This window comes from Ctenopharyngodon idella, chromosome 11, assembly GCF_019924925.1.
Source record: "Ctenopharyngodon idella isolate HZGC_01 chromosome 11, HZGC01, whole genome shotgun sequence".
Taxonomy (NCBI): domain Eukaryota; kingdom Metazoa; phylum Chordata; class Actinopteri; order Cypriniformes; family Xenocyprididae; genus Ctenopharyngodon; species Ctenopharyngodon idella.
In genome coordinates this window covers 25,849,149-25,871,275 of record NC_067230.1, presented here as the reverse complement: position 1 = coordinate 25,871,275, position 22,127 = coordinate 25,849,149, and the positions used below count along the sequence as shown (strand labels likewise).

The following is a 22,127-nucleotide window of genomic DNA, read 5'->3' as shown; positions in this document are numbered from 1 at the left end:
GATATACCTTTCAGCATTGATGGTGCCTTTCCAGATGTGTAAGCTGCCCATGCCACACGCACTTATGCAACCCCATACCATCAGAGATGCAGGCTTCTAAACTGAGCGCTGATAACAACTTTAGTCCGGATGACATGGCGTCCCAGTTTTCCAAAAAGAATTTCAAATTTTGATTCGTCTGACCACAGAACGGTTTTCCACTTTGCCATAGTCCATTTTAAATGAGCCTTGGCCCAGAGAAAACGCCTGCGCTTCTGGATCATGTTTAGATATGGCTTCTTTTTTGACCTATAGAGTTTTAGCTGGCAACGGTGAATGGCACGGTGGATTGTGTTCACCGACAATGTTTTCTGGAAGTATTCCTGAGCCCATGTTGTGATTTCCATTACAGTAGCATTCCTGTATGTGATGCAGTGCCGTCTAAGGGCCCGAAGATCACGGGCCTCCAGTATGGTTTTCCGGCCTTGTCCCTTACGCACAGAGATTTTTCCAGATTCTCTGAATCTTTGGATGATATTATGCACTGTAGATGATGATAACTTCAAACTCTTTGCAATTTTTCTCTGAGAAACTCCTTTCTGATATTGCTCCACTATTTTTCGCTGCAGCATTGGGGGAATTGGTGATCCTCTGCCCATCTTGACTTCTGAGAGACACTGCCACTCTGAGAGGCTCTTTTTATACCCAATCATGTTGCCAATTGACCTAATAAGTTGCAAATTGGTCCTCCAGCTGTTCCTTATATGTACATTTAACTTTTCCGGCCTCTTATTGCTACCTGTCCCAACTTTTTTGGAATGTGTAGCTCTCATGAAATCCAAAATGAGCCAATATTTGGCATGACATTTCAAAATGTCTCACTTTTAACATTTGATATGTTATCTATATTCTATTGTGAATAAAATATAAGTTTATGAGATTTGTAAATTATTGCATTCCTTTTTTATTCACAATTTGTACGGTGTCCCAACTTTTTTGAAATCGGGTTTGTATTATGTAATCCTTATAATCTATTAAATCTAAGATTAACCGAATATTATTACTAATATGTCGTCCTTGCATAAAGCCGGACTGACTATCATCTATAATAGTATCTAAACACAACTTTATACTTTGTGCAAAAATATGAGCAATCAATTTAGCGTCATTATTAATTAAGGTTATAGGCCTCCAATTGTCAAGAAGCAAACAATCCTTATTGGGTTTAGGTAACAATGTAATTAAACCTTGACACATAGTTGGGGGAAGCCTACAAGATTCTATAGCCTCCTTAAAAACCAATAATAAGAATTCAGAAATATAATCTTGAAATACCTTATAAAATTCACCTGTAAGGCCATCATTCCCTGGGGATTTATTATCTTTTAACTTACTGATGTTCTTTTTTAGTTCGTCAATGGATATATCTTGATCACAAAAGTCCTTCTGAGTTTCATCAATACCTTGAGCCACATTTTTTATATAAGAGAGGAAGTATGAGCTCTGATTACTGTTGTGTTCAGAGTATAGTTTCTTATAAAATTCTTCCACAAAATTTGAAATTTGTGGGGGGTCTTCAGAGAGTTGTTCATTAATTTTTCCTAAATATTTAATTAATTAATTCATTAATATTTCCTATTCCTTTCACCATATTCTATCCATTTCCGTCTAGAACGAATAAAAGCACCCCGTGCTAAATTTTGATAGATATTGTCCAATTCAGATTGTAATTCAAATAAAATATTGGTATCGGCTGGAGATTGCTCATTCTTTTCATAAATAGAAATTATTTTCTTCAGTATTCTATTTTGTCTCAGTCTTTTTTCCTTAGATAATTCTTTTCCCCTTTTGATTGCCATATTACGTATCTGAAATTTGGTATATTCCCAATGTTTGCCATATATTTCTTCTTTTTTTGCTTTTATTAAATTTTCATTTATAATTTTTTTGGCTTTTTCTTTGAAGATTTTATCACTCAAAAGTGTATTATTTAATTTCCAATAATTTGGTTTATATTTTATTGATTGATTCCTTATACATAATACTAAAGTAACCAAATTAGGATCAGAAAATATTGAGGGTTCTATTTTGGCTTCTTCCACACTGTCTAGTAACTCATTTGAAATAAGCCAAAAGTCAATCCTGGATCTCTTAGATAAATCTTTGTTATTCCAAGTAAACTGGATTTGATCTGGATTTTTTAGTCTCCATATATCACAACAGTTTAAATGCAGACAGAGATTATTAAATTCTCCGTAAGTGCCTCTTAAGGATCTTTGAGGTTGACAGTCTTTGGTGGGGTCACTTATGCAATTCCAGTCGCCCCCAAAAATTAGTTTAGCATTAATGAAGGAATTCGATAAAGCATTTATCTGTTCTTCAAATTCAGCAAAAAGAAGTGTGTTTTTATGACTATTGTTATGACCATATATATTACCCAAAATGAACATATCCTCCATAAATTCAATAACTAAAATAATCAATCTTCCTGAATCATGAACTACATTTTTAAGGATTTTTCCCTGAAAGGATCCCTTTAATATGGCAACGCCAGCTGATTTACTGTTTCCATAAGCCATCCAGATATTATCTCCCCACTGATTTTTCCAGAAATTAAAATCTGAAGGTAAAGCGTGTGTTTCTTGTAGGAAATAAAAATCTGCCTTGAAAGTTTTACAAAATAAAAATACAGCTTTCCTCTTAATCTGATCTCGTATACCTCTCACATTGAGTGAATAAAGTGACAAAGACAAGTTGAAAAGTAGAACAAAAGTTGACTCAGAAGAAAGGAAAAAAAAAAAACCTGAGTTTTAGGTGTATTAAAGAAACAAAATGATTTTCTACACCTTTTAAATACTAATTTGAACAAGCAAACAAGAGTTTATAATTCTCTGATCTTTGAACTTTCAAACATGAGGTATAACAGCACATCACTAGATGTAATTTAGAATACAACTACATTTCTCAACGAAAACAGTTTCCTTTAACATCAAGTCTGATCCATCATTACATTCTAATTTCTTTGCCCTCAATGATGGCTTTGGCTCCGACGAAGAAGCCTTTTTTCCTTGCTTTCGTGCCTCTTCAATCTGTGGCCACAGTTTAGTGCGTGTCTCTTTGTCCTTTGTAGTCAAGTCTTCGGCGAACTTTAACTTGTTTGTTTTGAGGAATTCCGAATTTTTTGCACATTTCCATACCTTTTCTTTGGTGGATCTGGATGTAAATCGTGTTATCACCGGCCGAATTTTACCATCCTCTCTCCGTCCGATCCTATGGCTTACATCAATTTGGCAACGAAGATTCTCTTCGGGGTCTTGAATGACTGCCTTGCAGATGTCAATCACACGCTGTTTAACGTCTTCTCCTTCCTGCTCTGTTAGGCCATACAGCCTCAGGTTCCATTTTCTGTGATAACGTTCCATCTCATTCAATCTGTCTTCCAGGCCTGTTATTTTCTTCTGATGATCATCACTTGCCTTCTTAACCGTGGTTATTTCTGTTTTCATGTCTTGCAGTTCGTTGAAAAGAAACTCCGATGATTCCTTTAAAGCTTCGATGCTGTCTGCATTTTTCTTTATAAGACCTGCAAGACTGTCTGCATTTTCTTTTATTTTTTCAGCCACAAGCCTCACGATGTTATCTTGCAACTCGGACAGTGTAGGTTCAGCTTTCCCTTTCTTTGCGGCCGGAGTGCATGGAGCTGAATCAGGGAGAGGGACAACTCCTCCGTTGGAAGTGTAAGAATGTATATCAGCTGCTTTAACAACTTCCATTACATCCTCAGTCAAATCTTTGTTTTCTCTGGTGAATGAAAGAGTCTTGTTTATCTTTTTACCTTGGTCTCTTGGTCTTTTCTCGGTCATCTTTTATTTTATTTTTTTCCCTCAATGTGCTAATTAGTCTGTTTAACTCAAACACACTCCGAACAAATGTCCAAAATCGTCCTTGTACCAAGACAACAACGTAAACATATAATTCCAGTTGTTTGCACTGATCGAATTTAACGTTTAAGGTGAGAAAATCATTAATTGATCTTTAGCTTTGAATATCGCCAACTGTTCCGGCCGCCATCTTGTTGGCCCCCATGTGAAGACCATATGTCCCAAGAATCCGCGCTCAAACTTGCCGTCATCAAGCTACACCTTTGTTTTGAATAGGCCTATAGCGACCTCTAGCGGACAGAAAATATTACATATTGCACCTTTAACATGGAGTTATCTTTTTGGAATGCATTGCGTCTATCAGGATGGGTTCAAATAGCCTAGATTATTAATAAAATGTATTGCCCATTTTCTCTGAGAGAACAGGAAACGCAAATCGTGTTTCAGGGAACTGCTGCTTCAAGGTAAGATTTTCTTTTGACAAACAGCTTTAAACTTAAGTGGACAATCAGCAAGAAGGGAAAGAGACAAAAGAGGCGGTTGCTGGTGGTGGAAAAAAAAATCTGCATTCTGCAGGTTTGATCCCAGGAACTAGAAATGTCATTTCTGCTTTCATAGAACTGTGCCCTTTAAAACACTCTCAACCTGCAATTAGTGAAGTGTGGCTGTTTTAGATAGATCTGCTAAAAAGGCTACATGTAAATGCATTTATTCACATGTTTAATGAGCCACAGAAACATCATATAAACACTCACATGAATATGAGAAATACAGCGGTCAAGACTTAACCAAGAAAGAATGAATATTATTTATTCTTTTTTTTATTTTAACATTGTTTACAGTACATGAACTGCCAGCAATGTACTTGATACTGAGAATAAAGAAAATAAAGACATAGACTGGCTTTTTAAAAAGCATTTTTAAAAATTATTACGTTTTAATCATCAGACTAAACATCTGACTATTTACAATATATAAACTATAGATATGCTTATAATATAAAGGGTTTACATTTATGTACATTATTTATAAATGCTGCCATGTAAGTAATGAATTCATATAAACTGTTACAAACAGATGACACTTTCGTTACATCACAAGGGAAACATCACGCTGACTGGACACAAGTACACAGCTGATAAAAAGACAATTAAACGCTTCCCCCTTCTGCTACGTTGTGAATCCTTGCAGATTTGGAGATCATACAATCTGCAGGTGCTTAAAAAATGCTGCTTTCAGCCCAGACGTCAGCTCGGAAGCTACAAAAGCTGTGCGTGTGAAAGTCAGGGGATGGAAGCACAGCATTATGGGGGATCTTGGTGGTCAGGGCAGTTTCTTGTGCACCGCTGCTAATGCTCTAGTCGCAGCAATCACGGATTGTACTACTATAAAGGGAACAGTATTTATGCGTGGTTCATCTTCGATACTAAAGATTTCTACTTTGTGCTATATGATAGTAAGTTAATAAGATTTTACTGGTTAACTACCTTCATCATAAAATCATTCATTTATGCAGTGGATACATCAGACAGGAGTCAAATACTCAAAATCATCAGCAACATTATGAAATCAATATTACACTCTCTCTCAGTCAAATTTCACTCCAAATTCAGAAGAAACTAATTATATATATATATATATATATTTATAGGGGTTGGTATGTTTTTGAAAGAAGTCTCTTGTGCTCACCAAGGCTGCATTAATTTGATCAAAAACAATAAAAACAGTAATATTGTGAAATATTATTACTAAATATTAAATAACAGTTTTCTATTTTAATAATTTTTTAATTTTCAGCATCATTACACCAGTTTTCAGTGTCACATGATCCTTCAGAAATCATTCTAATATGCTGACTTGCATATATATATATAATGTAAGCAATAAGGTACGAGACGCTTCGCGTTGTGCCTAATAACGCCCTTCAGCCGTGACTTATTCACGATACAGCACCAGCCTCGAGTACCTTACTGCTTTTATAAAACGGTTACCACACAATACAAATATTAAAGCCAAAAAATATATGTATCAATGCGACTTTCATGAAGTAAAATCACTAAAAGCCTTAGTCCCTGACTGTGAACAGCAACATAAGTTACATTATTACACCATTAGATGGCGGCAAAAACTGTCTTTATGAGTGTGTCAGTCAGTAGTGAAGACTTTTATATTGAAAAGACTGAATTGTTGTGAACAAGGAACAAGACGCAACTGACAAATGCTTTGACTAGCGCTGTCAGTCATGGGAAAACCCCTTAACTGTTAAAAGGACAAGATAATACATACAGATTTTTTATTATGAACATAGGACTGACCTGAAGGAAAATGCTAACTCTGAATGCAGGTAATAAACTTGCTCACTCTATCTCTTTCTCACAATACTCTTCTACATAATACAGTAATATATATATTTCGTCTGATTTTGAAGTGAAATTCTTCTACTTTGCTTCAAACTCATGTTCAGGCAATCAGGAATCATTTTGAGCCATTAAAGACAGATACTGGCAATTCTTTAACAACTGGCACATTTAGTTCTCAGGCTTGTAAACACACATTAACACACATTGCTAAAACAATGGGACACTTCTGTGCTTGAGAAACCACATTGGTGTGTGAGGCATTACACCACTACTGACAACATGTCACCATCACCAGAACACACAATTATACGCTTCTTTCCCAAAAAATGAACAATGATCTCAATGGGTTATTTCACTGATGCACTTCAGAAATCATACACACATATTTAATCAGTAAATCATTAATTTCTCTCTGTATATCCAAAACACCACAGAGGGAAATGAAGCATCCGGCCATGATAAACAAGGATACATTTTTAAAAAAAACAGCCAGGGAGATTGTAATTTGGAATATACTACAGTGCTTTGCTGTCTGACAGGCCCTTGATGCAGCACTAGGGACATTTAAAACACTGAAAGAAGATATTGAGATATGTAATTATGCTGATACTGGTTCACAGATATGATGATTTATTTATGTGTGACTGGTCTATCTATTAAACATTAATTAAACAGACAAAATGAATTAAAAAGTACCACAATTTAAATGCACATCTCATTTAGACATCTTGTAGTCCATTACAGTACATTCACTGACTGAAATATTCTTTCTCCGTACGCATAAAGAGGAGAGAACGCACACATTCACACACATACACACACAATAAAACACCACAGTGTTACCATTTAGATCATTATGGGCCAGTAAGTGCTTGATTTATAGTATTTAGGATAACGAGTTTCAATTACAAAGATTAAAATATTCATGTACCATGTTAGACATCCACACATTACTTGTTTTTTTTTTTCTTCAAACAATTTACAGTTAGTAGTACATAGGCTTTGTTCATATATCTGTCTACAAAATATATTAATCTGATTATGTCATAAGTCGTAAATGGGTCACTAGGTCAAGAGATTGAGCGGAAGTTGTGTTTCAAATGAAAGTGCTACAGTTTAAGGTTTCAATAATCGCCAAATGATCGGGAACCGATCTCCAAAATCATCCGTCTAGTTCGGTTAATAGCATAACTAGAAGCAAAACATTAATACGATCAGCTTTCCACTGAGCAACATTTACCACATGTATGCCATTTTGCGCTGTAACTAAAACATTTATGTGCACCAATGCACAATATTTGTTTCTCCAATCAAGGAGAAGACCCTGTGAATGTTTTTTTTTTTTTTTTTTTTCTTTTCTTTTTTTTTGGATTTCTCTGCATATAAATCCAGAGAGTGTTTCAAAATCAGTCTGTCAGTAGGACTCCTAGATGGGATCCTTACAAACTGACCCCATGATTAACTGTGCTTTCCAGTCTGTGCTTTCCCATTGCAACCAGCAGTATTCATTAAAAATATTCAAAATGTGCTTTTCATCTTGGATAATTGTCATTTTTTTTTTAGATCTAAATCTTTTAAAGTTGGCATTTTAGCTGAATAGTCACAAATATTGTAAAGGGATGTGATAGATAACCTTGAGAAGACCAAATGAATTGGAATATTCTTCTATTTTCTATATATCATATATATTTATGCTCATATTATCTGCTAATACATGTATCTCTAAATATCGTAGAAAGGATAAACATTATAAATCCATATAAAAATGTGACATATACATCTGTACTATACGTACAATTTGCATAAATTTAAAATTGTGTAATAGACTGGAGCCAAATCAAGTCTGGATTCTGGACGAGGTCATGTGTTGCCTCTCAACAGCCTTCAGCATCATATCTCACAGCTATTGCACTGAGTATTGCTATATCTAAAATGAGATATGATGAAATAAACACTTTAATAACCACCAATCCTCCCATCAGAACTGAGCACTTACTGTGATTCTAATCTGAATGTGGCCGAAGGGTAAAGGTGAAAGGTCATAATATGAAGGAATGGATGGGAGGTTGGGCCATCTGATGAGTCTGTTTGGTTAGAATGCAAAATCCCTTTTGTTTGCAAACCCTGCAGACTGCATGTGCTGTTACTATGGCACATACTGACTATTATGGGCTTTGATTTTCTAGTTCTGGTCATCTTCTCCCCACGTATCAAGTTTAAAATTAATATTTGCATTTCCCAACCACTTCTTTTTGGAAGCTAATGGCCTTTAAATGGAATTAATGCCGACCTGAGATGGGTCAACACCCCATTTACAGCACATGCAAGTCACAAGGCCAAATAATGCATCGATTGAATGCAACTAAAGCTAGAAATCTAGTGACTGATCTAGTGAGAGATTATGCATCCTCCCCAACTACTGACCCGAAAATAATATTAAAAAGCATAAACCATTAGAGGCCTAATGACCACTGTTTCCTTTGCTGTTCCCTGACGTCCAGTCAATGATGATAAAGCTCAGGCTCATTATCATAAATAGGACTCCTAAAATGGCGAAGCAAGCAGCCTATAAAAGAAGAAGAAAGGCAAGATTATTAACACTGCTGCCAAAGTGATGATTGGGTACATATTATGAAGAAATGTCTGGGTCAAAATAAAGTAAAATAAAAATTAATTAAAATAAAATACATTTTGCATACAAAACGAAGATATTTTTTCAGATTTTTTTTTTTGTATTGTGCCATTTTCATGTGTATGATTTTGAAATTTAACACACTGGCCACATACACACTGCAGCTAAATTTGATTGTCAGTTCACCTTTTAGTGCTTAATCCTGTTCTGTATGCACACAGTTCAGTCATTTACAGGAGTGACAATCACATTCTACAGCCAAATTAACTGAACAAAGTTGTTAAAGGCACAATATGTAATTTTTCGCCGCTAGAGATCGCCTATTCAAAGCAAAGGCGTAGCTTGATGACGCCGAGATTGAGCGTGGAATCATGGGAGATGTCGTCTTCTCCTCACAGCCAGGGGAAAAGAATCCAATGGGACTCGGGCAGAAATCATGTTCATGGATGAGATTATTATTGTTACTGTAGCATGAAGCAGAGTGCCGTGCGAGCGGAACAAGGCGGCTGGAGCTATTGCTAATGAGAAAGCAGCAGAACTTTTATTATGCCGCAGTCGCCGCTTTTTAAAAATTGCATATTTCTCTGGATTTAAACATTCTTGGAAACATCTGGGATAAAGTAAGTACACAAGTCAACAAAATATATAACCCTGTTCTAGTGGATATTTTAATCTTAAATATTAAAATCTTACATATTGTGCCTTTAATGACATATTTAAACATTCATCAGAAATGTTTCTCTCTTCTTTATGTGCAGGGCAAGAAATCACAGGGAAAGCAATACAGGCCTTGACTCATTTGCCATGCCAGATTTTCAGAGAAAAACAAAGAAGAACAAGCCTGCAATAAACCGAAATAAATCCAAATGCTTTATGCTGAAAATAAGACCAAAATATTGCAACCCGCACCTGCTCACTTTAACTCCATAAACTTGATCGCTTTATGAGCCAAGCTTAAACAACAAGCTCAAAAACGCTTATAATAAGTGGACATGGCAACACTGTAAGTGCACGCTGTGACTTCTTTGGTCAGAATAGCGGATACCAAACACACGAGATGCCAGAACCTACTACTACGCTGTCAATCATAGCAGTTTCGGGAGTGAGTTGTGTTCCATATACACATGGAACGATAGTTTATGGAACTCGCTCCCACATTTAAATGCGGTTGTCACACCTGAAACTGTACAGTGTGTACATGGCCATTTAAATATGTGATCTAAAAAAATATGATTGGGTGAAGAAATGTCTGGGTCAAAATAAAATAAAATAAAATAATATAATATAATAAAAAAATTTTTTAGAACATTAAGATTTTTTTTTTTTTTTTGCATTGTGACATTAGTGCATGACAATCTTTTTATTGAAATGAGCATAAATTAAATATTTGGATACTTACAGTTGTACATACAGCAATGAGAACTGAGGGAGATAATGTGCTTGATAGTCATGAAAACAATCTCACAATGCAAAAAAAAAAAAAAAATCTTAATGGTCCTAAAAAGACTTTCATTTTCTATATATATATATATATATATATATATATATATATATATATATTACAACAAATACATTTATTCTTCGGATTATGGGGGTTAATTATAACCTGGGCATTACTTAGAATTTTCCATGAGATTCACAAATACTAGAATTATACATTCATGTTTTGCTCAACATCTCAAGATTCCTGCAGTTTGCTGTAACTTGAGGGGTTGGGTCACACCAAAGATTTACCCGAGGGATTTACAAAGCTCTTAGAATGATTAGTTTTCAGAGAATCTCAGTCTAAAGGTGTGAAAGGTGTCAAAGCATCTACATTCCTACAAGAGGCAAGAAACTAGATCCCACTGTGGATGAATGGGGAGGAATCGAATACAGTATGTCCGTAAGTACTTACGAGGATTTTCGGCGCTGAACGCATAGGTTCCTCTTCCTTGGGAACAATGCGGATGTAAAACACAGCCGGAAATATAAAGATGAGGCACGGCGCGGACGTGGCACCTGCGGAAAAATAAACACATGTAGACACTTACTTACTTAATGTAAACCTAAACCTTCACTAACATCATCCCTCAGGAATAAGTCATAACTGTGTCAGAAAATCTTTATTTAAAGCAGTTGAAGTTACATAAGCCTTAGTCATTAAGAGGTTTTTCAGGTTATAGGGTGGTCAGGCCCTTACAGAACAATAGTGTCCATTCTTCTCTGAGGTAGGTCACATGAAGTGGAGAAACAATTAGTTTTATCAAGTTAAGTGTGAGACCAGGAGAAACTTACATGTAATAAAAAGAAAAGCATAATGGGACTTAATTATATACACATTCCAAAGGTGATTAATAATGCTGGTGGGGATGGATTTATGCACGACTGGCACTGTGAGTACAGTATTATAGTCTGAGACTTTAATGCATGTGCTGATAAAAGCGAATGTGAGGTCCTTGAGGTTGCCATGGCAACACTTACGGACACTGTTCTCACGCTCTTTTCACACCAATGGAACTTCAAAAGAAATAAAGAATCCCATCGAGAATCCAACATCACTCAAGAGCCGGGGGCACCAAACCTACCGATGACCCCGAAGATGCCCAGGATGTTTGGGGCGAAGATGACCAGTAAGTTGATGAGGGTGAGGAGGGTGACAGCTATGGCAATGTGACGTGGCCACCAGAAGGTTTTATTTGCGAAGAACAACTGCTGAATTGCTCTCCTTACCTGAGAAAAGATATTAAATAAAAGCACTGAAATCAGATACTGAAATACTGCCTGTCATCCAATCCTGACTCCTCTAACAAAGTTGTAACTGGATAAGATGAAGTTTATTTTATGATATTGTGTGTGTGTGTGTGTGTAATACTCACAGGAAACAGCACGATGGGTACAGTGAGCGTGACGGCAGTCAGCACAGCTAGACGAACGCATAGGATGAGTGTGTCATACGGGTCAATTCGACTGTAGGTGTGCAACAGCTCGGCTTCCACCTTATCTACACACAAATAGAATAATTTATATTTAAACATAAAATTAAAAACGTTTATTCAACAATAATTAAAATTATGTTACATTCCTCATTGCTTTAGATCAGTAGTTCTCAAACTTTTTCAGGTGGTGGACCATTTCCACCTAAAAACTAAAAGACTTTTAATAAATATTGAGATTAAATAGACTGCTACTTTTAGGTATTGAACCTAAATGAGCCAAATATTTACTAGCGAAGAAGCTGGATCGAATTGAATGAATTGAATCACTTACTGAAATAAAAAACAGAAACATTTAATCACAAATGAATGTTAATACAGTGAGTTAATATATTATTATTTGTTGATTAATCAGTTGATTCATTCAATCTAGGGACTTTTTGCCATCTAACTCTTTTACATATTTTCAGTAATGTTCAAAATTTGGGGGTCTGAAAGGTTTTTAATTTTGAAAGGAATTAATACTTCATATATGTCATACTATGTTCAGCAAGGACACATTAAATTGTTTAAATCAAAAGACTTTGACATTGTTACAAAAAAATTCAATTCTAAATAAATGCTGTTCATCAAAGAATCCTGCAAAAAAAAAAGAATGTATTGTGGTTTTCACAAAAATATTAAGCAGCATAACTGTTTTCAACATTAATAATAAGAAGAAATGTTTCTTGAGCAGCAAATCAGCATATTAGAATGATTTCTGAAGGATCACGTGACGCTGAGGACTGGAGTAATGCCAGTCGCAGGAATAAATTACATTATAAAATATATTAAGACAGTTGTTTTATTGTAATATATTTCATAGTATTACTGTTTATAATGTACTTTTGATGGAAAAAAGATGCAGCCTTGGTGAGAATAGAGATTTTTTTTTTTCCAAAAACATTAAAATATCATACCAACCCTAAATTTTTGAATGGTATTGTGTCCATTTTTTAAATCACTAAATCAGCTCACAGACCTACTAACTACAGTTTGAGAACCATTGTATTACTCTTTTCCAGTTCACAGTGGTAATTGTTTTCATTAATGGACAATGGCCACTAGATGGAGTGCTAACCCTATTCCAATATGGATCCAACACTGAATTGTTGAAACAGAAGATTAGATCTGTGACATCAGCAAGCATATGCTAATACTGTAGCTGAGCAGGTCTCAGTCTGCTCTTATATTTCAAAATCTCTGAAACATAAGGGTGAATATTCTGTCTAAAATAAGAAAATACTCTCTTTTCTTCCTCTTTCCACCACTGCAGTCACACTAATCTCACTGGGACTCTGACGTCTCAACTTGAATGACCACTCAGCACATCCATCTTGACAGGTCTCACCACCTCTTTCTCCTTAACAAAACCTCCTCCACTCTCTCCATCTCAGCTGAGTCACACTGTTGCCTCCTGATGTGTAAAAAAGGCAGGGAGTTGTCCTGGATGACCAAATGACCTTCAACAACTACCCATCCCTGCTGCTTCATGCTATGTAACATATGGCAATTTTGCCTTGCTCTTCACCTCTGCCTCTAGATGTTTGATTCATTCTGTATTAGCAATCCTAGCACATGCAAAACGCGACTCGGAATGTTATCTACAACATAGTTGACAGCCTGGCTTCTGTTAAAATGAACAAAATGACTTTTTGGAAACAGAGGCTTAATGCCTCTTTACTGGCACAATATCTGCATTTCTATTGGTATTCTTAGAGGATGTTCACACAGGACATGTTTTTACATTCCATCAGCAGAGTTTTGTACATTTATGGTTTATGTACACATGCCTCTGACTATTTTTAAGCATTTTATGACACTCTGTCTGGTTTAAAATAGTCAACATCCTGTTCCCTTCATATCTGCTACATCGAACTCTTTTTCAACACAATTAAGGCTTGTGCACACCAAGAACGATAACTGTAAAGATAACTATATTAGCGCCCACACCGGCAGTTGTCATATGCTACTTTAAATGCTTGAGCTCTTTAAAGTAGGATGGATTCTGATTGGCTGTCAATGTTTTTATCATTTATGGAAAAAACGTTCTGAAACTGAGTTCGACAATATAGTTTCTCTGTGCCGTCATCATTATAGTTGTGGTGTGGACTCTGCTATTCTTTTATATCTAGAATGATCTTTAGAACTATATAATTATCATTATAGTTATCGGCGCAATGAAGAATTTCGCCTGATGGTCTTCCAGTGGCAAAGAAATTTCCTAATCTGAGTTTTGCATCTTGTTTAAGTTTGGTGAACTTAAACACACATATTCCCAGGTACACAGTTTCTCTCTTTAATACTCAGTTTTTAATATCTTAAGTAGAGGAAATGATGGTAATAAGTCTCACCGATGAAAGTCAGATATCCGAACAGAGCAGCCAGGAGGTACATGACGTACATGACACCAATGGAGATGTTGGAGACGTGTTGCATCTTTGTCTTTGTGGGGCTGAAATCAGAAAAATATAAAGATGTTACAATCAAATGTGAAAACACATTTCAGTCTCCTCAAAAAATCTCTTAAGTGGCCATAAGGCAGAAATATTCATACTAATCGACAATTTCCACCACTTTGATGTCTATTTAAAATAGAATGTCTTGTATATACTTTAAGGAATACTCTGGGTTTTAGACCACACCACAAGAAAATAATTTCAACTTGTTATAAATCATTTTGACAAGTCTTGTGAATGTACTTTTAAAGCCGTCAGTATTTAAATGTTTACAGACTGGCCCTATTCACTAAGTGCCTCACTGTAATCCAGATTTTTCCTTTTTATAGGAAAATTATGAAAAAAAAGTATGCCACAAGTGCTGCCGTTTGGGCTTAACTTGTATTGAACCCATAATATTCCTTTAATGTCTGTGTTTAAATATGCTAATTCCAGACTGGTAAACCACAGCTCTCTGAACAGCGAAGCAGATGGGTAGCAGTGCTCAGCGCACAAGCCTCCATATGCACACTGTGACTCATCTCTGATTCCAGACCTGTGAAAGAATTTGCCACCTACTTGCGCAGCTCCGTGTAAATTGGCAACACCTCAGGGTGACACACAAACGCAAATGCCAGGATGGGAACCGTGTAGGCCGTCTAATAAAAAAATAAAAACACAGACCAGACCACGTCACATCACCATGGATACAACAGCAGCAACCATAAAACCCAAAGTCCACACTTTAAAGCCCATTAAACACTGTGGCACATTTCAGAGAGCTAATTGTAGCTGTGATTAAGTCAGACTTGGACAGAACTCAGGCCTGGACTCATTAAAAATGCCGGTCCTGTGCATATGGAGACGGACTGAACTTAACACTCCTGACAACAGACTTTCACACTTATCACTCTGACAGTAAAGGACATATGTGGGAAAACTGCACAAGGCAATGTGTGAGTTAACACTTATGTATGTGCAGAGGATGCGTTAATGCTAGAGACATGAATTATAAAGAAATATAGGCCATAGACTGGAATAAATATGAATCTGTTTGGATACCGTCTTACAAAGCCTGTACTGAGCTAAGACTACATTGACAGAATTTTCATTTGGGGATGTTTCATTTTGGCAAATGCTTATGATTTTTAAGGTGATGTTTAGGATTTTTTCTTTCCTACAATTAGAGAGCAAAAGAGAGGTAGTAAAATGCCAGTTCTTTCCCATATCTTCCCAGTTTAGCAAACCACTCTGCAATAATCTTTAAAACCACAGCCCGTCAAAGGTTCCAAACTTGCTGTGCTTTAGAAATATGAATATATTATCATAACATAAGCTGAAAATCCAAATTTAAATGTAGTTTGAGAACTGCTTTCCAAATGGTTGTTTGGATTAAGCCCACATATATGCAAGTCACGCAACGGATTATTGGGAACTACAGTGTGTGTCATTTGATTTCGCTTAAAGTCTTACTGTATATCACATGACTCATAAGAATGTCACAGCATGATTTCAGTATATTCAGATTCTAAGTCCTCAATGACATACTTGTGAGTTCATGTTAAAGAGGTGGGGGGTGCAGGCAGGGTCAGCCTCAGGGGTCATCTCCACTCCTCCGGGGTCAGCCGCCACACTTGTGTTAAAGCCCAAAACCGTCCTGTTATGGGCATAGTCTTCAAAAGGACATTTCACCTGAAACTTCTTATAGATCACCTGGAGGGAGACAAGAGATTCAGTAATTAAACAAGTCTTGGATAGGTTGCGCTAATCTCACAATGAGTTTTTAAGGGTTGATATCATCTTTCAATCATTTTTTCCCTTAGGGTCCACTTATAGTTTTTCATGACCATTTCAAACCCTCGTTCTGTCTCTTATAATTAACCAGGACGTTTTTTCCCTAGCTATGAATTTAACCCTACAAAGCTTACTGTATCATATTTGATGCGCAAATTTCTGAGGCATCTGAATTATCAACATGATCAAAACTGTGCTGAAAAAGACACAACCGACTGCATGCCTTTTATTGTCTGATTGATATTGTATACTTTTTTAGCAAGTAAAAGGGCTTTTAGAATAATTTTAAAAATGTCCCTCTTCAGGTCTTGTATATGTCTTTTTGCTGTGAAATCTTTACTGATTTTTATAAAGTAAACGTAAGAATATATATTGTTAGTAATATATTTCAAGATGAACACTGACTGAAGCAACTTAGGTTTACTTTGTTGTCTATATATATTTTTTTAGAAAAATCAAATGTGAGTATCAAAGACATTATTGGTAGATATAAAGTGACAACTAATATTTTAATGCATTTTATGTAGTATCTATACTATAATAAAGATCTAAATGACTTACATTACAAGCTATCTGACTACAGCAACTGCACCAAATTGCATATTTGTGTTTAGTTTGGGGCTCTGAATAAAATTTTGTTTTTTTTTCCTCCATATGAGCTCCATATTGTCCTATACCATACTATATAAGCCATAAACGCCAAATTTGTCAAATATTATGCTCAACAAAAACACATATGCAAACTTTTTTTTATGGTCTTATTTTTTTTTTATTTAATATTTTTATTTATTAATTTATTATTTATTTATTATTTATTTTGTTTTATTTTGTAAGGTTTCAATAAACTGCCATTAAAATGTTTTGACTATTATTTCATGTCAGGCTTTACAGGGTTAAGATTTAAAATATGCATTGTTGACATGTAAATGTGGGTAGTCATTTGATTAATTTGTTTTTCCGTTTTTTTCCATTTTTCCAAATCGTGTTTACTGCTTAGTTTAAAAAGATGGTGTTTTTGAGTTCTGAAACTTACATTAAAGTTACGCATTATATAGTTTTATTATATTTTCCATGGTTTCTCATGATATGACCCCCTTAATCCTGAAAGGTACATATCACTGCTTTATAATGTTATTCTTCTGTGTCACATGACCAGTCGGATGAAAAAGAGGAGATTGGGGTGGCTTTGTCGCTATTGTGTCTTTTCATTTGATGCTTGTTCCAATCACAGCAGGGATGATGAATCGAGAGAAGAGAAAACCAATGTTATCGTATTCAGACAGGACCACAGTGTAAAGACTAGATGGTTTCATAAATCCAGTGTGAAGATGTGGCACAGCAAATGCCACATGCTCACACTAGCATGAGGACAGAGAGAGTGAGAGCCGTGTGCACAGATTAAAGCTCCCCTCCAAAACTAGGTCAGTGAGGTGCACCCAACACAACCCCACTCTAAAAATACTAGACACTCACATACAACATCACACACTCATTCTGTTGGTGAAAAATATGAGAACATCCTAAAATCCCCCAGTTTACTATAAGATTTATAAGCTGCTAATTAGAACTGTATCCAGATTAAATATTAATTTTCATGCTCTCAGCACATTATTCAGAGAGGAATTTCAAAATAGCAGAGCACTGCTTCATGATGGGAATACTAAGCAGCACATGGCTTCTGAATGTAACAGATTTAAAGGGATAGTTCACCCAAAAATTTGACTTCTGTCACATTTACTTGCTCATGTTGTTTATTGTAAATACTGAGCAACTTATATTTTAAAAACATGAAAGCCATAGAGGGATGAGATGAGGGTAAGCAAATAAAACAATTTTCATTTCAGGCGAAATGTTTCTTTGACGAGGTCAGCAAACATACCGCAATAAGGAAGAAGACCATGCAACTGAGAGAGAAACCGCTGGTGTAGCCCAGGTACCCTGAAACACACAGTGTGATGAGAGCCTGTGACTGTATACAGCAATTACCCACAACATTTCTATGAACAGTCTGACCTGGTCACATGCAGCCCTTTATTAATACTGAATACTCTTACAATTCATTAAAACATGAATAAAAGCATTTTACGTTATGTGGTTTGACGGAAAGGAAGTTATGAGCAGAACAAGGGGTGTGTGTGCGATCAAACATAAGAATCAGAAGTTTGAGAAAACTTACCGAGCTGCTTCATTAAAGCGAGCGGCAAGATGACACTGCATGATACAATGACGACCAGGTAATTGCCATTTACATACCACTCCCTGCCAAACAAATCAAAGAAAGGCAAACAAAAAAGAATTATAAAATGGATCACAATTAACTTTCTTCCAAACTTCTTGTAAATTCAAATTTCCTTAAAAATAGTAAAGAAGACAATAAGGGCTGTCATTTTTGCTTCATTGACAATGGAATGTCAATGAGACAACTGTAGATGCATTTTTTACTGTTAAAAGTCACAGAGCTTTTCCTTTCCATCTGTATCATTTTGATTTGATTTATTAATAAGTTTATGTCAGATAAAAATGAAGGTGAGATATTCTTACCAGTGACGTTAATGTAGACTAAAACTATTAAAAATGGTTTTCGGTAATTAAAAAAATAAAAATAAAATAAAATAAAATAAAATATTAGATGGAAAAAAAAAACATTAAAATTAGAAATGTTCTCTTGGCATTTTGGCAACTAACTAAAATAAATAAGTTTAAGTTGAAGAACTAAAATGACCTTAAACTGAAATAAAAATTAATTAAAGCTAAATAGAAAGCAAAAAACAAAAACTAATAAAACCACAAAAGCAAAATTGCTCAAACTTAAACTAATATTAAAATGTAATATTAATATTAAAATGTAATATTAAATTTTTTTATTAAAAAATAAAATGAATTTAAAAAAAAAATAAATAAATACTATAATACTATATAAATAATACAAAAAAACATAACATTCTTACATTTTGAATTCAAACTATTCATTGTTTTAGTACTGGCAACCTTTTTTCAAAGCCAGGTCAATTTTGATTCTGGCACTAAAATCCGATTGGATAAGTCACTTAGGCTAAGGAATTAGCTTATTTAATGGAAGAATTGTTTATTGTGATTATTAATTTATATTGCTGCTGTTTTATAGACACAATCAATGCTGTGTGATACAATGATTTTACTATGCTTTAAGGGGTTTCAGGCCAAACAACACCCATTAAATGTAATAAAATCATTGTATGGCTTCAAGTGGCTTACTGCTTTAATAAATATTGACCCATTTAACTTTCCCCTTGTGTATTTGCAAATGGAGCAGCATTTCTCTTATTAACCTAAGGCATTACATTTCCATGCTATTACAGTAAAAGAGTGCTTACTACAGTACGTTCTTTAAATGGTTTACAGTGAAGTGCATAAATCACATTACTGGACAACACCAGGATAGGGAGGTGTTGATTATTTTGGGGTGTGATCAATGCACTTCCTTTTAAATGTGTTGTGATGTGTGACTGAGCTGCTATTTAGATCCGGAACCTTGTGCTCCGACTACCACAGGCCAATTTAGAGAGGAAATCCTTCTCCCTCTCTAACTCATCCTAAAGCTGCTAATCTTGTTATTCTGTCCACCATTAAGACCAAAAACATGGCATCTCTCAAAGAAGCTCTGAACGACAAAGACTGAAAGACTTCTTAAGGATGGCTTGTACCCTGTCCGGAAATTCAGCTTGATATGAGACAATAGAGCGACTCCATCAAGCCAAAGATGTTCAGTGGAGTGTGAATTTTATTAAGTGAAGACACTGCAATCTCAGCGAGGTGAACGATACCAGGTACAATGAGAGCTGGTCAACGATACCAGGTACATTGAGAGCTGGTCAACAGCGCTCAAACAAAGTTATCATCTCGGGAGGTCAAGCTAAACTGGAGGTGATGGAGCTTGAGTCTGGTACTGGTTGGCTCAGGATCTGTTTGTGTGATGTTCACTCTCTACAAATGGAGTTTCACATGGGCAGTAGTGTGAGTCAGCGATTGAAAGGCATGCCAACACTAGTCTGAACACACTGTGAGTTACTTCCTCTCAAGAGTTCTACTCCCCCCTCACCCCTCCATGTCTAGTCTGGATGAGGACATGTCTGGGAATGAATGGGCACATTTACCAACTTTGTTACCAAAGTGACTTAAAATACAGTGTACAAATTGTGGTAATGCCAAATAGCAAGACAGGAAAAGAAGAAAATGGCCACTTTCACAAGAAGCAACAGCTTTCCAGCAACAGCTGGAAACAGCTTACGTGTTTTGCGATCATTCACATATCCGAACCAAATAGCTTTTTGACATATTATGTCTCGCTGGCCTAACGAGTGACATCAAGATACACATTAGTACATGGGCCGTTTTCATTTGTGTCAAACTAAATATGCTGTCTGCAATGACTAAGGTCCTTGCATAAAACTTGCTGGTGTTAATTTACAAAAACTGTCACACATGTAGCTTCATGTGCACTGCCTGCTAAAACTGAAATGATCTTCCTCGCTCGCCTGGAGAGGTGAGGAATTCAAATGAAGCAGCCAAAGGTCGTTTCCGTGGAGTTTTTGAGGTGTCCTCCAGAGTGTGTGCACAGGCCTTCTGTCAAGCCGAGCTCCAGTCATCGCATCTGCAGTCGGCTTGAGTCACGGCCCATCACACACATACATACGCACACATTTCCTTGGCTGGGCAAGCGAGTGTTATAGTTATGGAGAGATCGGACCTTCACATGCATACAAACCTGTTCTCACCAAATCAAGTCCATCTCTTACACACACTCACTTTTACACAATTATGCCAAAGGACTCTACTGCGTGACTCAAAAATCCTCAGGGACCTATTGATCTGAGAGAAACTGCACAGCTCACACAATTCACAAATTGGCAGTAATCATTACCAGGGGCAAAACTGATGCGGTTGCTAGCGTTAACGACCTCATGCCCACAATGAAAGGCTGGTATTTGACAAAAAGAAATGCCATTGAAAGAGGTGCTATTACAGATTCAACTAATCAAACAACCCTTTTCCTTTTGGCCTTTAGTGTAGACCTTCCCACACACTGGTTTCTCTCATTCTTTATCTTACTATCTTTCTTCCTAAAGGGCATTTTTACATTTTTTATGACATTTTTGCTGTTGTGTAGCTCTTAGTTCCATATAAGTATCAACTTTGTCTCAGGTGTTTTTAATAAAATAGCCAAGGATTCATAAAAATAGACACAAATGAGACTATTATTGGCATACAGTAGACTCTTCAAAGAGGAGCATTTTCATTTAAACTAAACTTCACGTCACAATTTTCCCCATTTAAATAATTCCTGCACAAGGCATATGCAAAAAAGGGGGAGGGAGGCCTGGTTGATTTGCATTCGTAGTGTGTCGAAATTTGTGGTTATGGTAAGGGGCGTGATATTTCCGAAACACGCTTGAAGTGGTTGACCGATTAAAACACACTGGTCCGGTCAACCAATTAGAGCACATTGTGTTTTTCCCTAAAGGAGGGGCTTCATAGAGACAGGAACTAAACAGAGCGTTACTGACAGACTGGGAAGAGAGGTGCTGCAAAATATGTGAAAAATAATGTTTTTTGAACATTCAAGCATGAAAACTTATTCTAGTAGACCCCAAAAACAAAATCAAAATCGTAAAAGGGCATAATACGGCCTCTTAACAATAAGGATCCAAAAGAGGATTTTCTTAGTTTGAAGAACATTTTAATAATCTAAAGAACTTTTTTTTCACTATAAAGTGGAAAGGTTCATGTATATAAAAGGTTCCTCATGGAACCATTAATGCCAATAAAGAACCTTTATTTTTAAGAGTGCAAGTGTATTGAGCTATAAAATTAAGAAACGTCTGATCTCTTGTCTTGAAATCTGACTTTTAATCACATAAACAGTTTGAGACATTGTTGAGACTGTTTGTAAGACCTTTTTTGAATCTTTACAACAGAGTTTTTCTCAGGAGAAACATTTGAAGCATCTGGTTTCCTTTTAATGTCAATGTTGTCTAGTAGAAACAATTAGAGACATTAAACAGATCTTATGTTTTATTTGACTTTCTAGTGAGTCCTTCTGGGTGCTGATA

General features: G+C 35.9%; 1 protein-coding gene across 3 annotated transcripts in view; it reads right to left on the bottom strand.

Annotated features, from left to right (window-relative positions):
- Positions 1-4,649: 4,649 nt before the first annotated feature.
- slc38a3a (solute carrier family 38 member 3a) overlaps positions 4,650-22,127 on the bottom strand; it is a 49,331-nt gene continuing 31,853 nt past the window's right edge. For all 3 annotated transcript variants that reach the window (XM_051912402.1, XM_051912403.1, XM_051912404.1), the window contains 9 exons: positions 18,215-18,297; positions 17,918-17,976; positions 15,793-15,957; positions 14,824-14,903; positions 14,161-14,261; positions 11,711-11,835; positions 11,420-11,564; positions 10,750-10,853; positions 4,650-8,786 (listed from right to left, as the gene is read on the bottom strand). In XM_051912402.1, the coding sequence (XP_051768362.1) occupies positions 8,682-8,786; positions 10,750-10,853; positions 11,420-11,564; positions 11,711-11,835; positions 14,161-14,261; positions 14,824-14,903; positions 15,793-15,957; positions 17,918-17,976; positions 18,215-18,297 (967 nt within the window). In that variant the 3' untranslated portion in view covers positions 4,650-8,681. The remainder of the gene's footprint in view (positions 8,787-10,749; positions 10,854-11,419; positions 11,565-11,710; positions 11,836-14,160; positions 14,262-14,823; positions 14,904-15,792; positions 15,958-17,917; positions 17,977-18,214; positions 18,298-22,127) is intronic.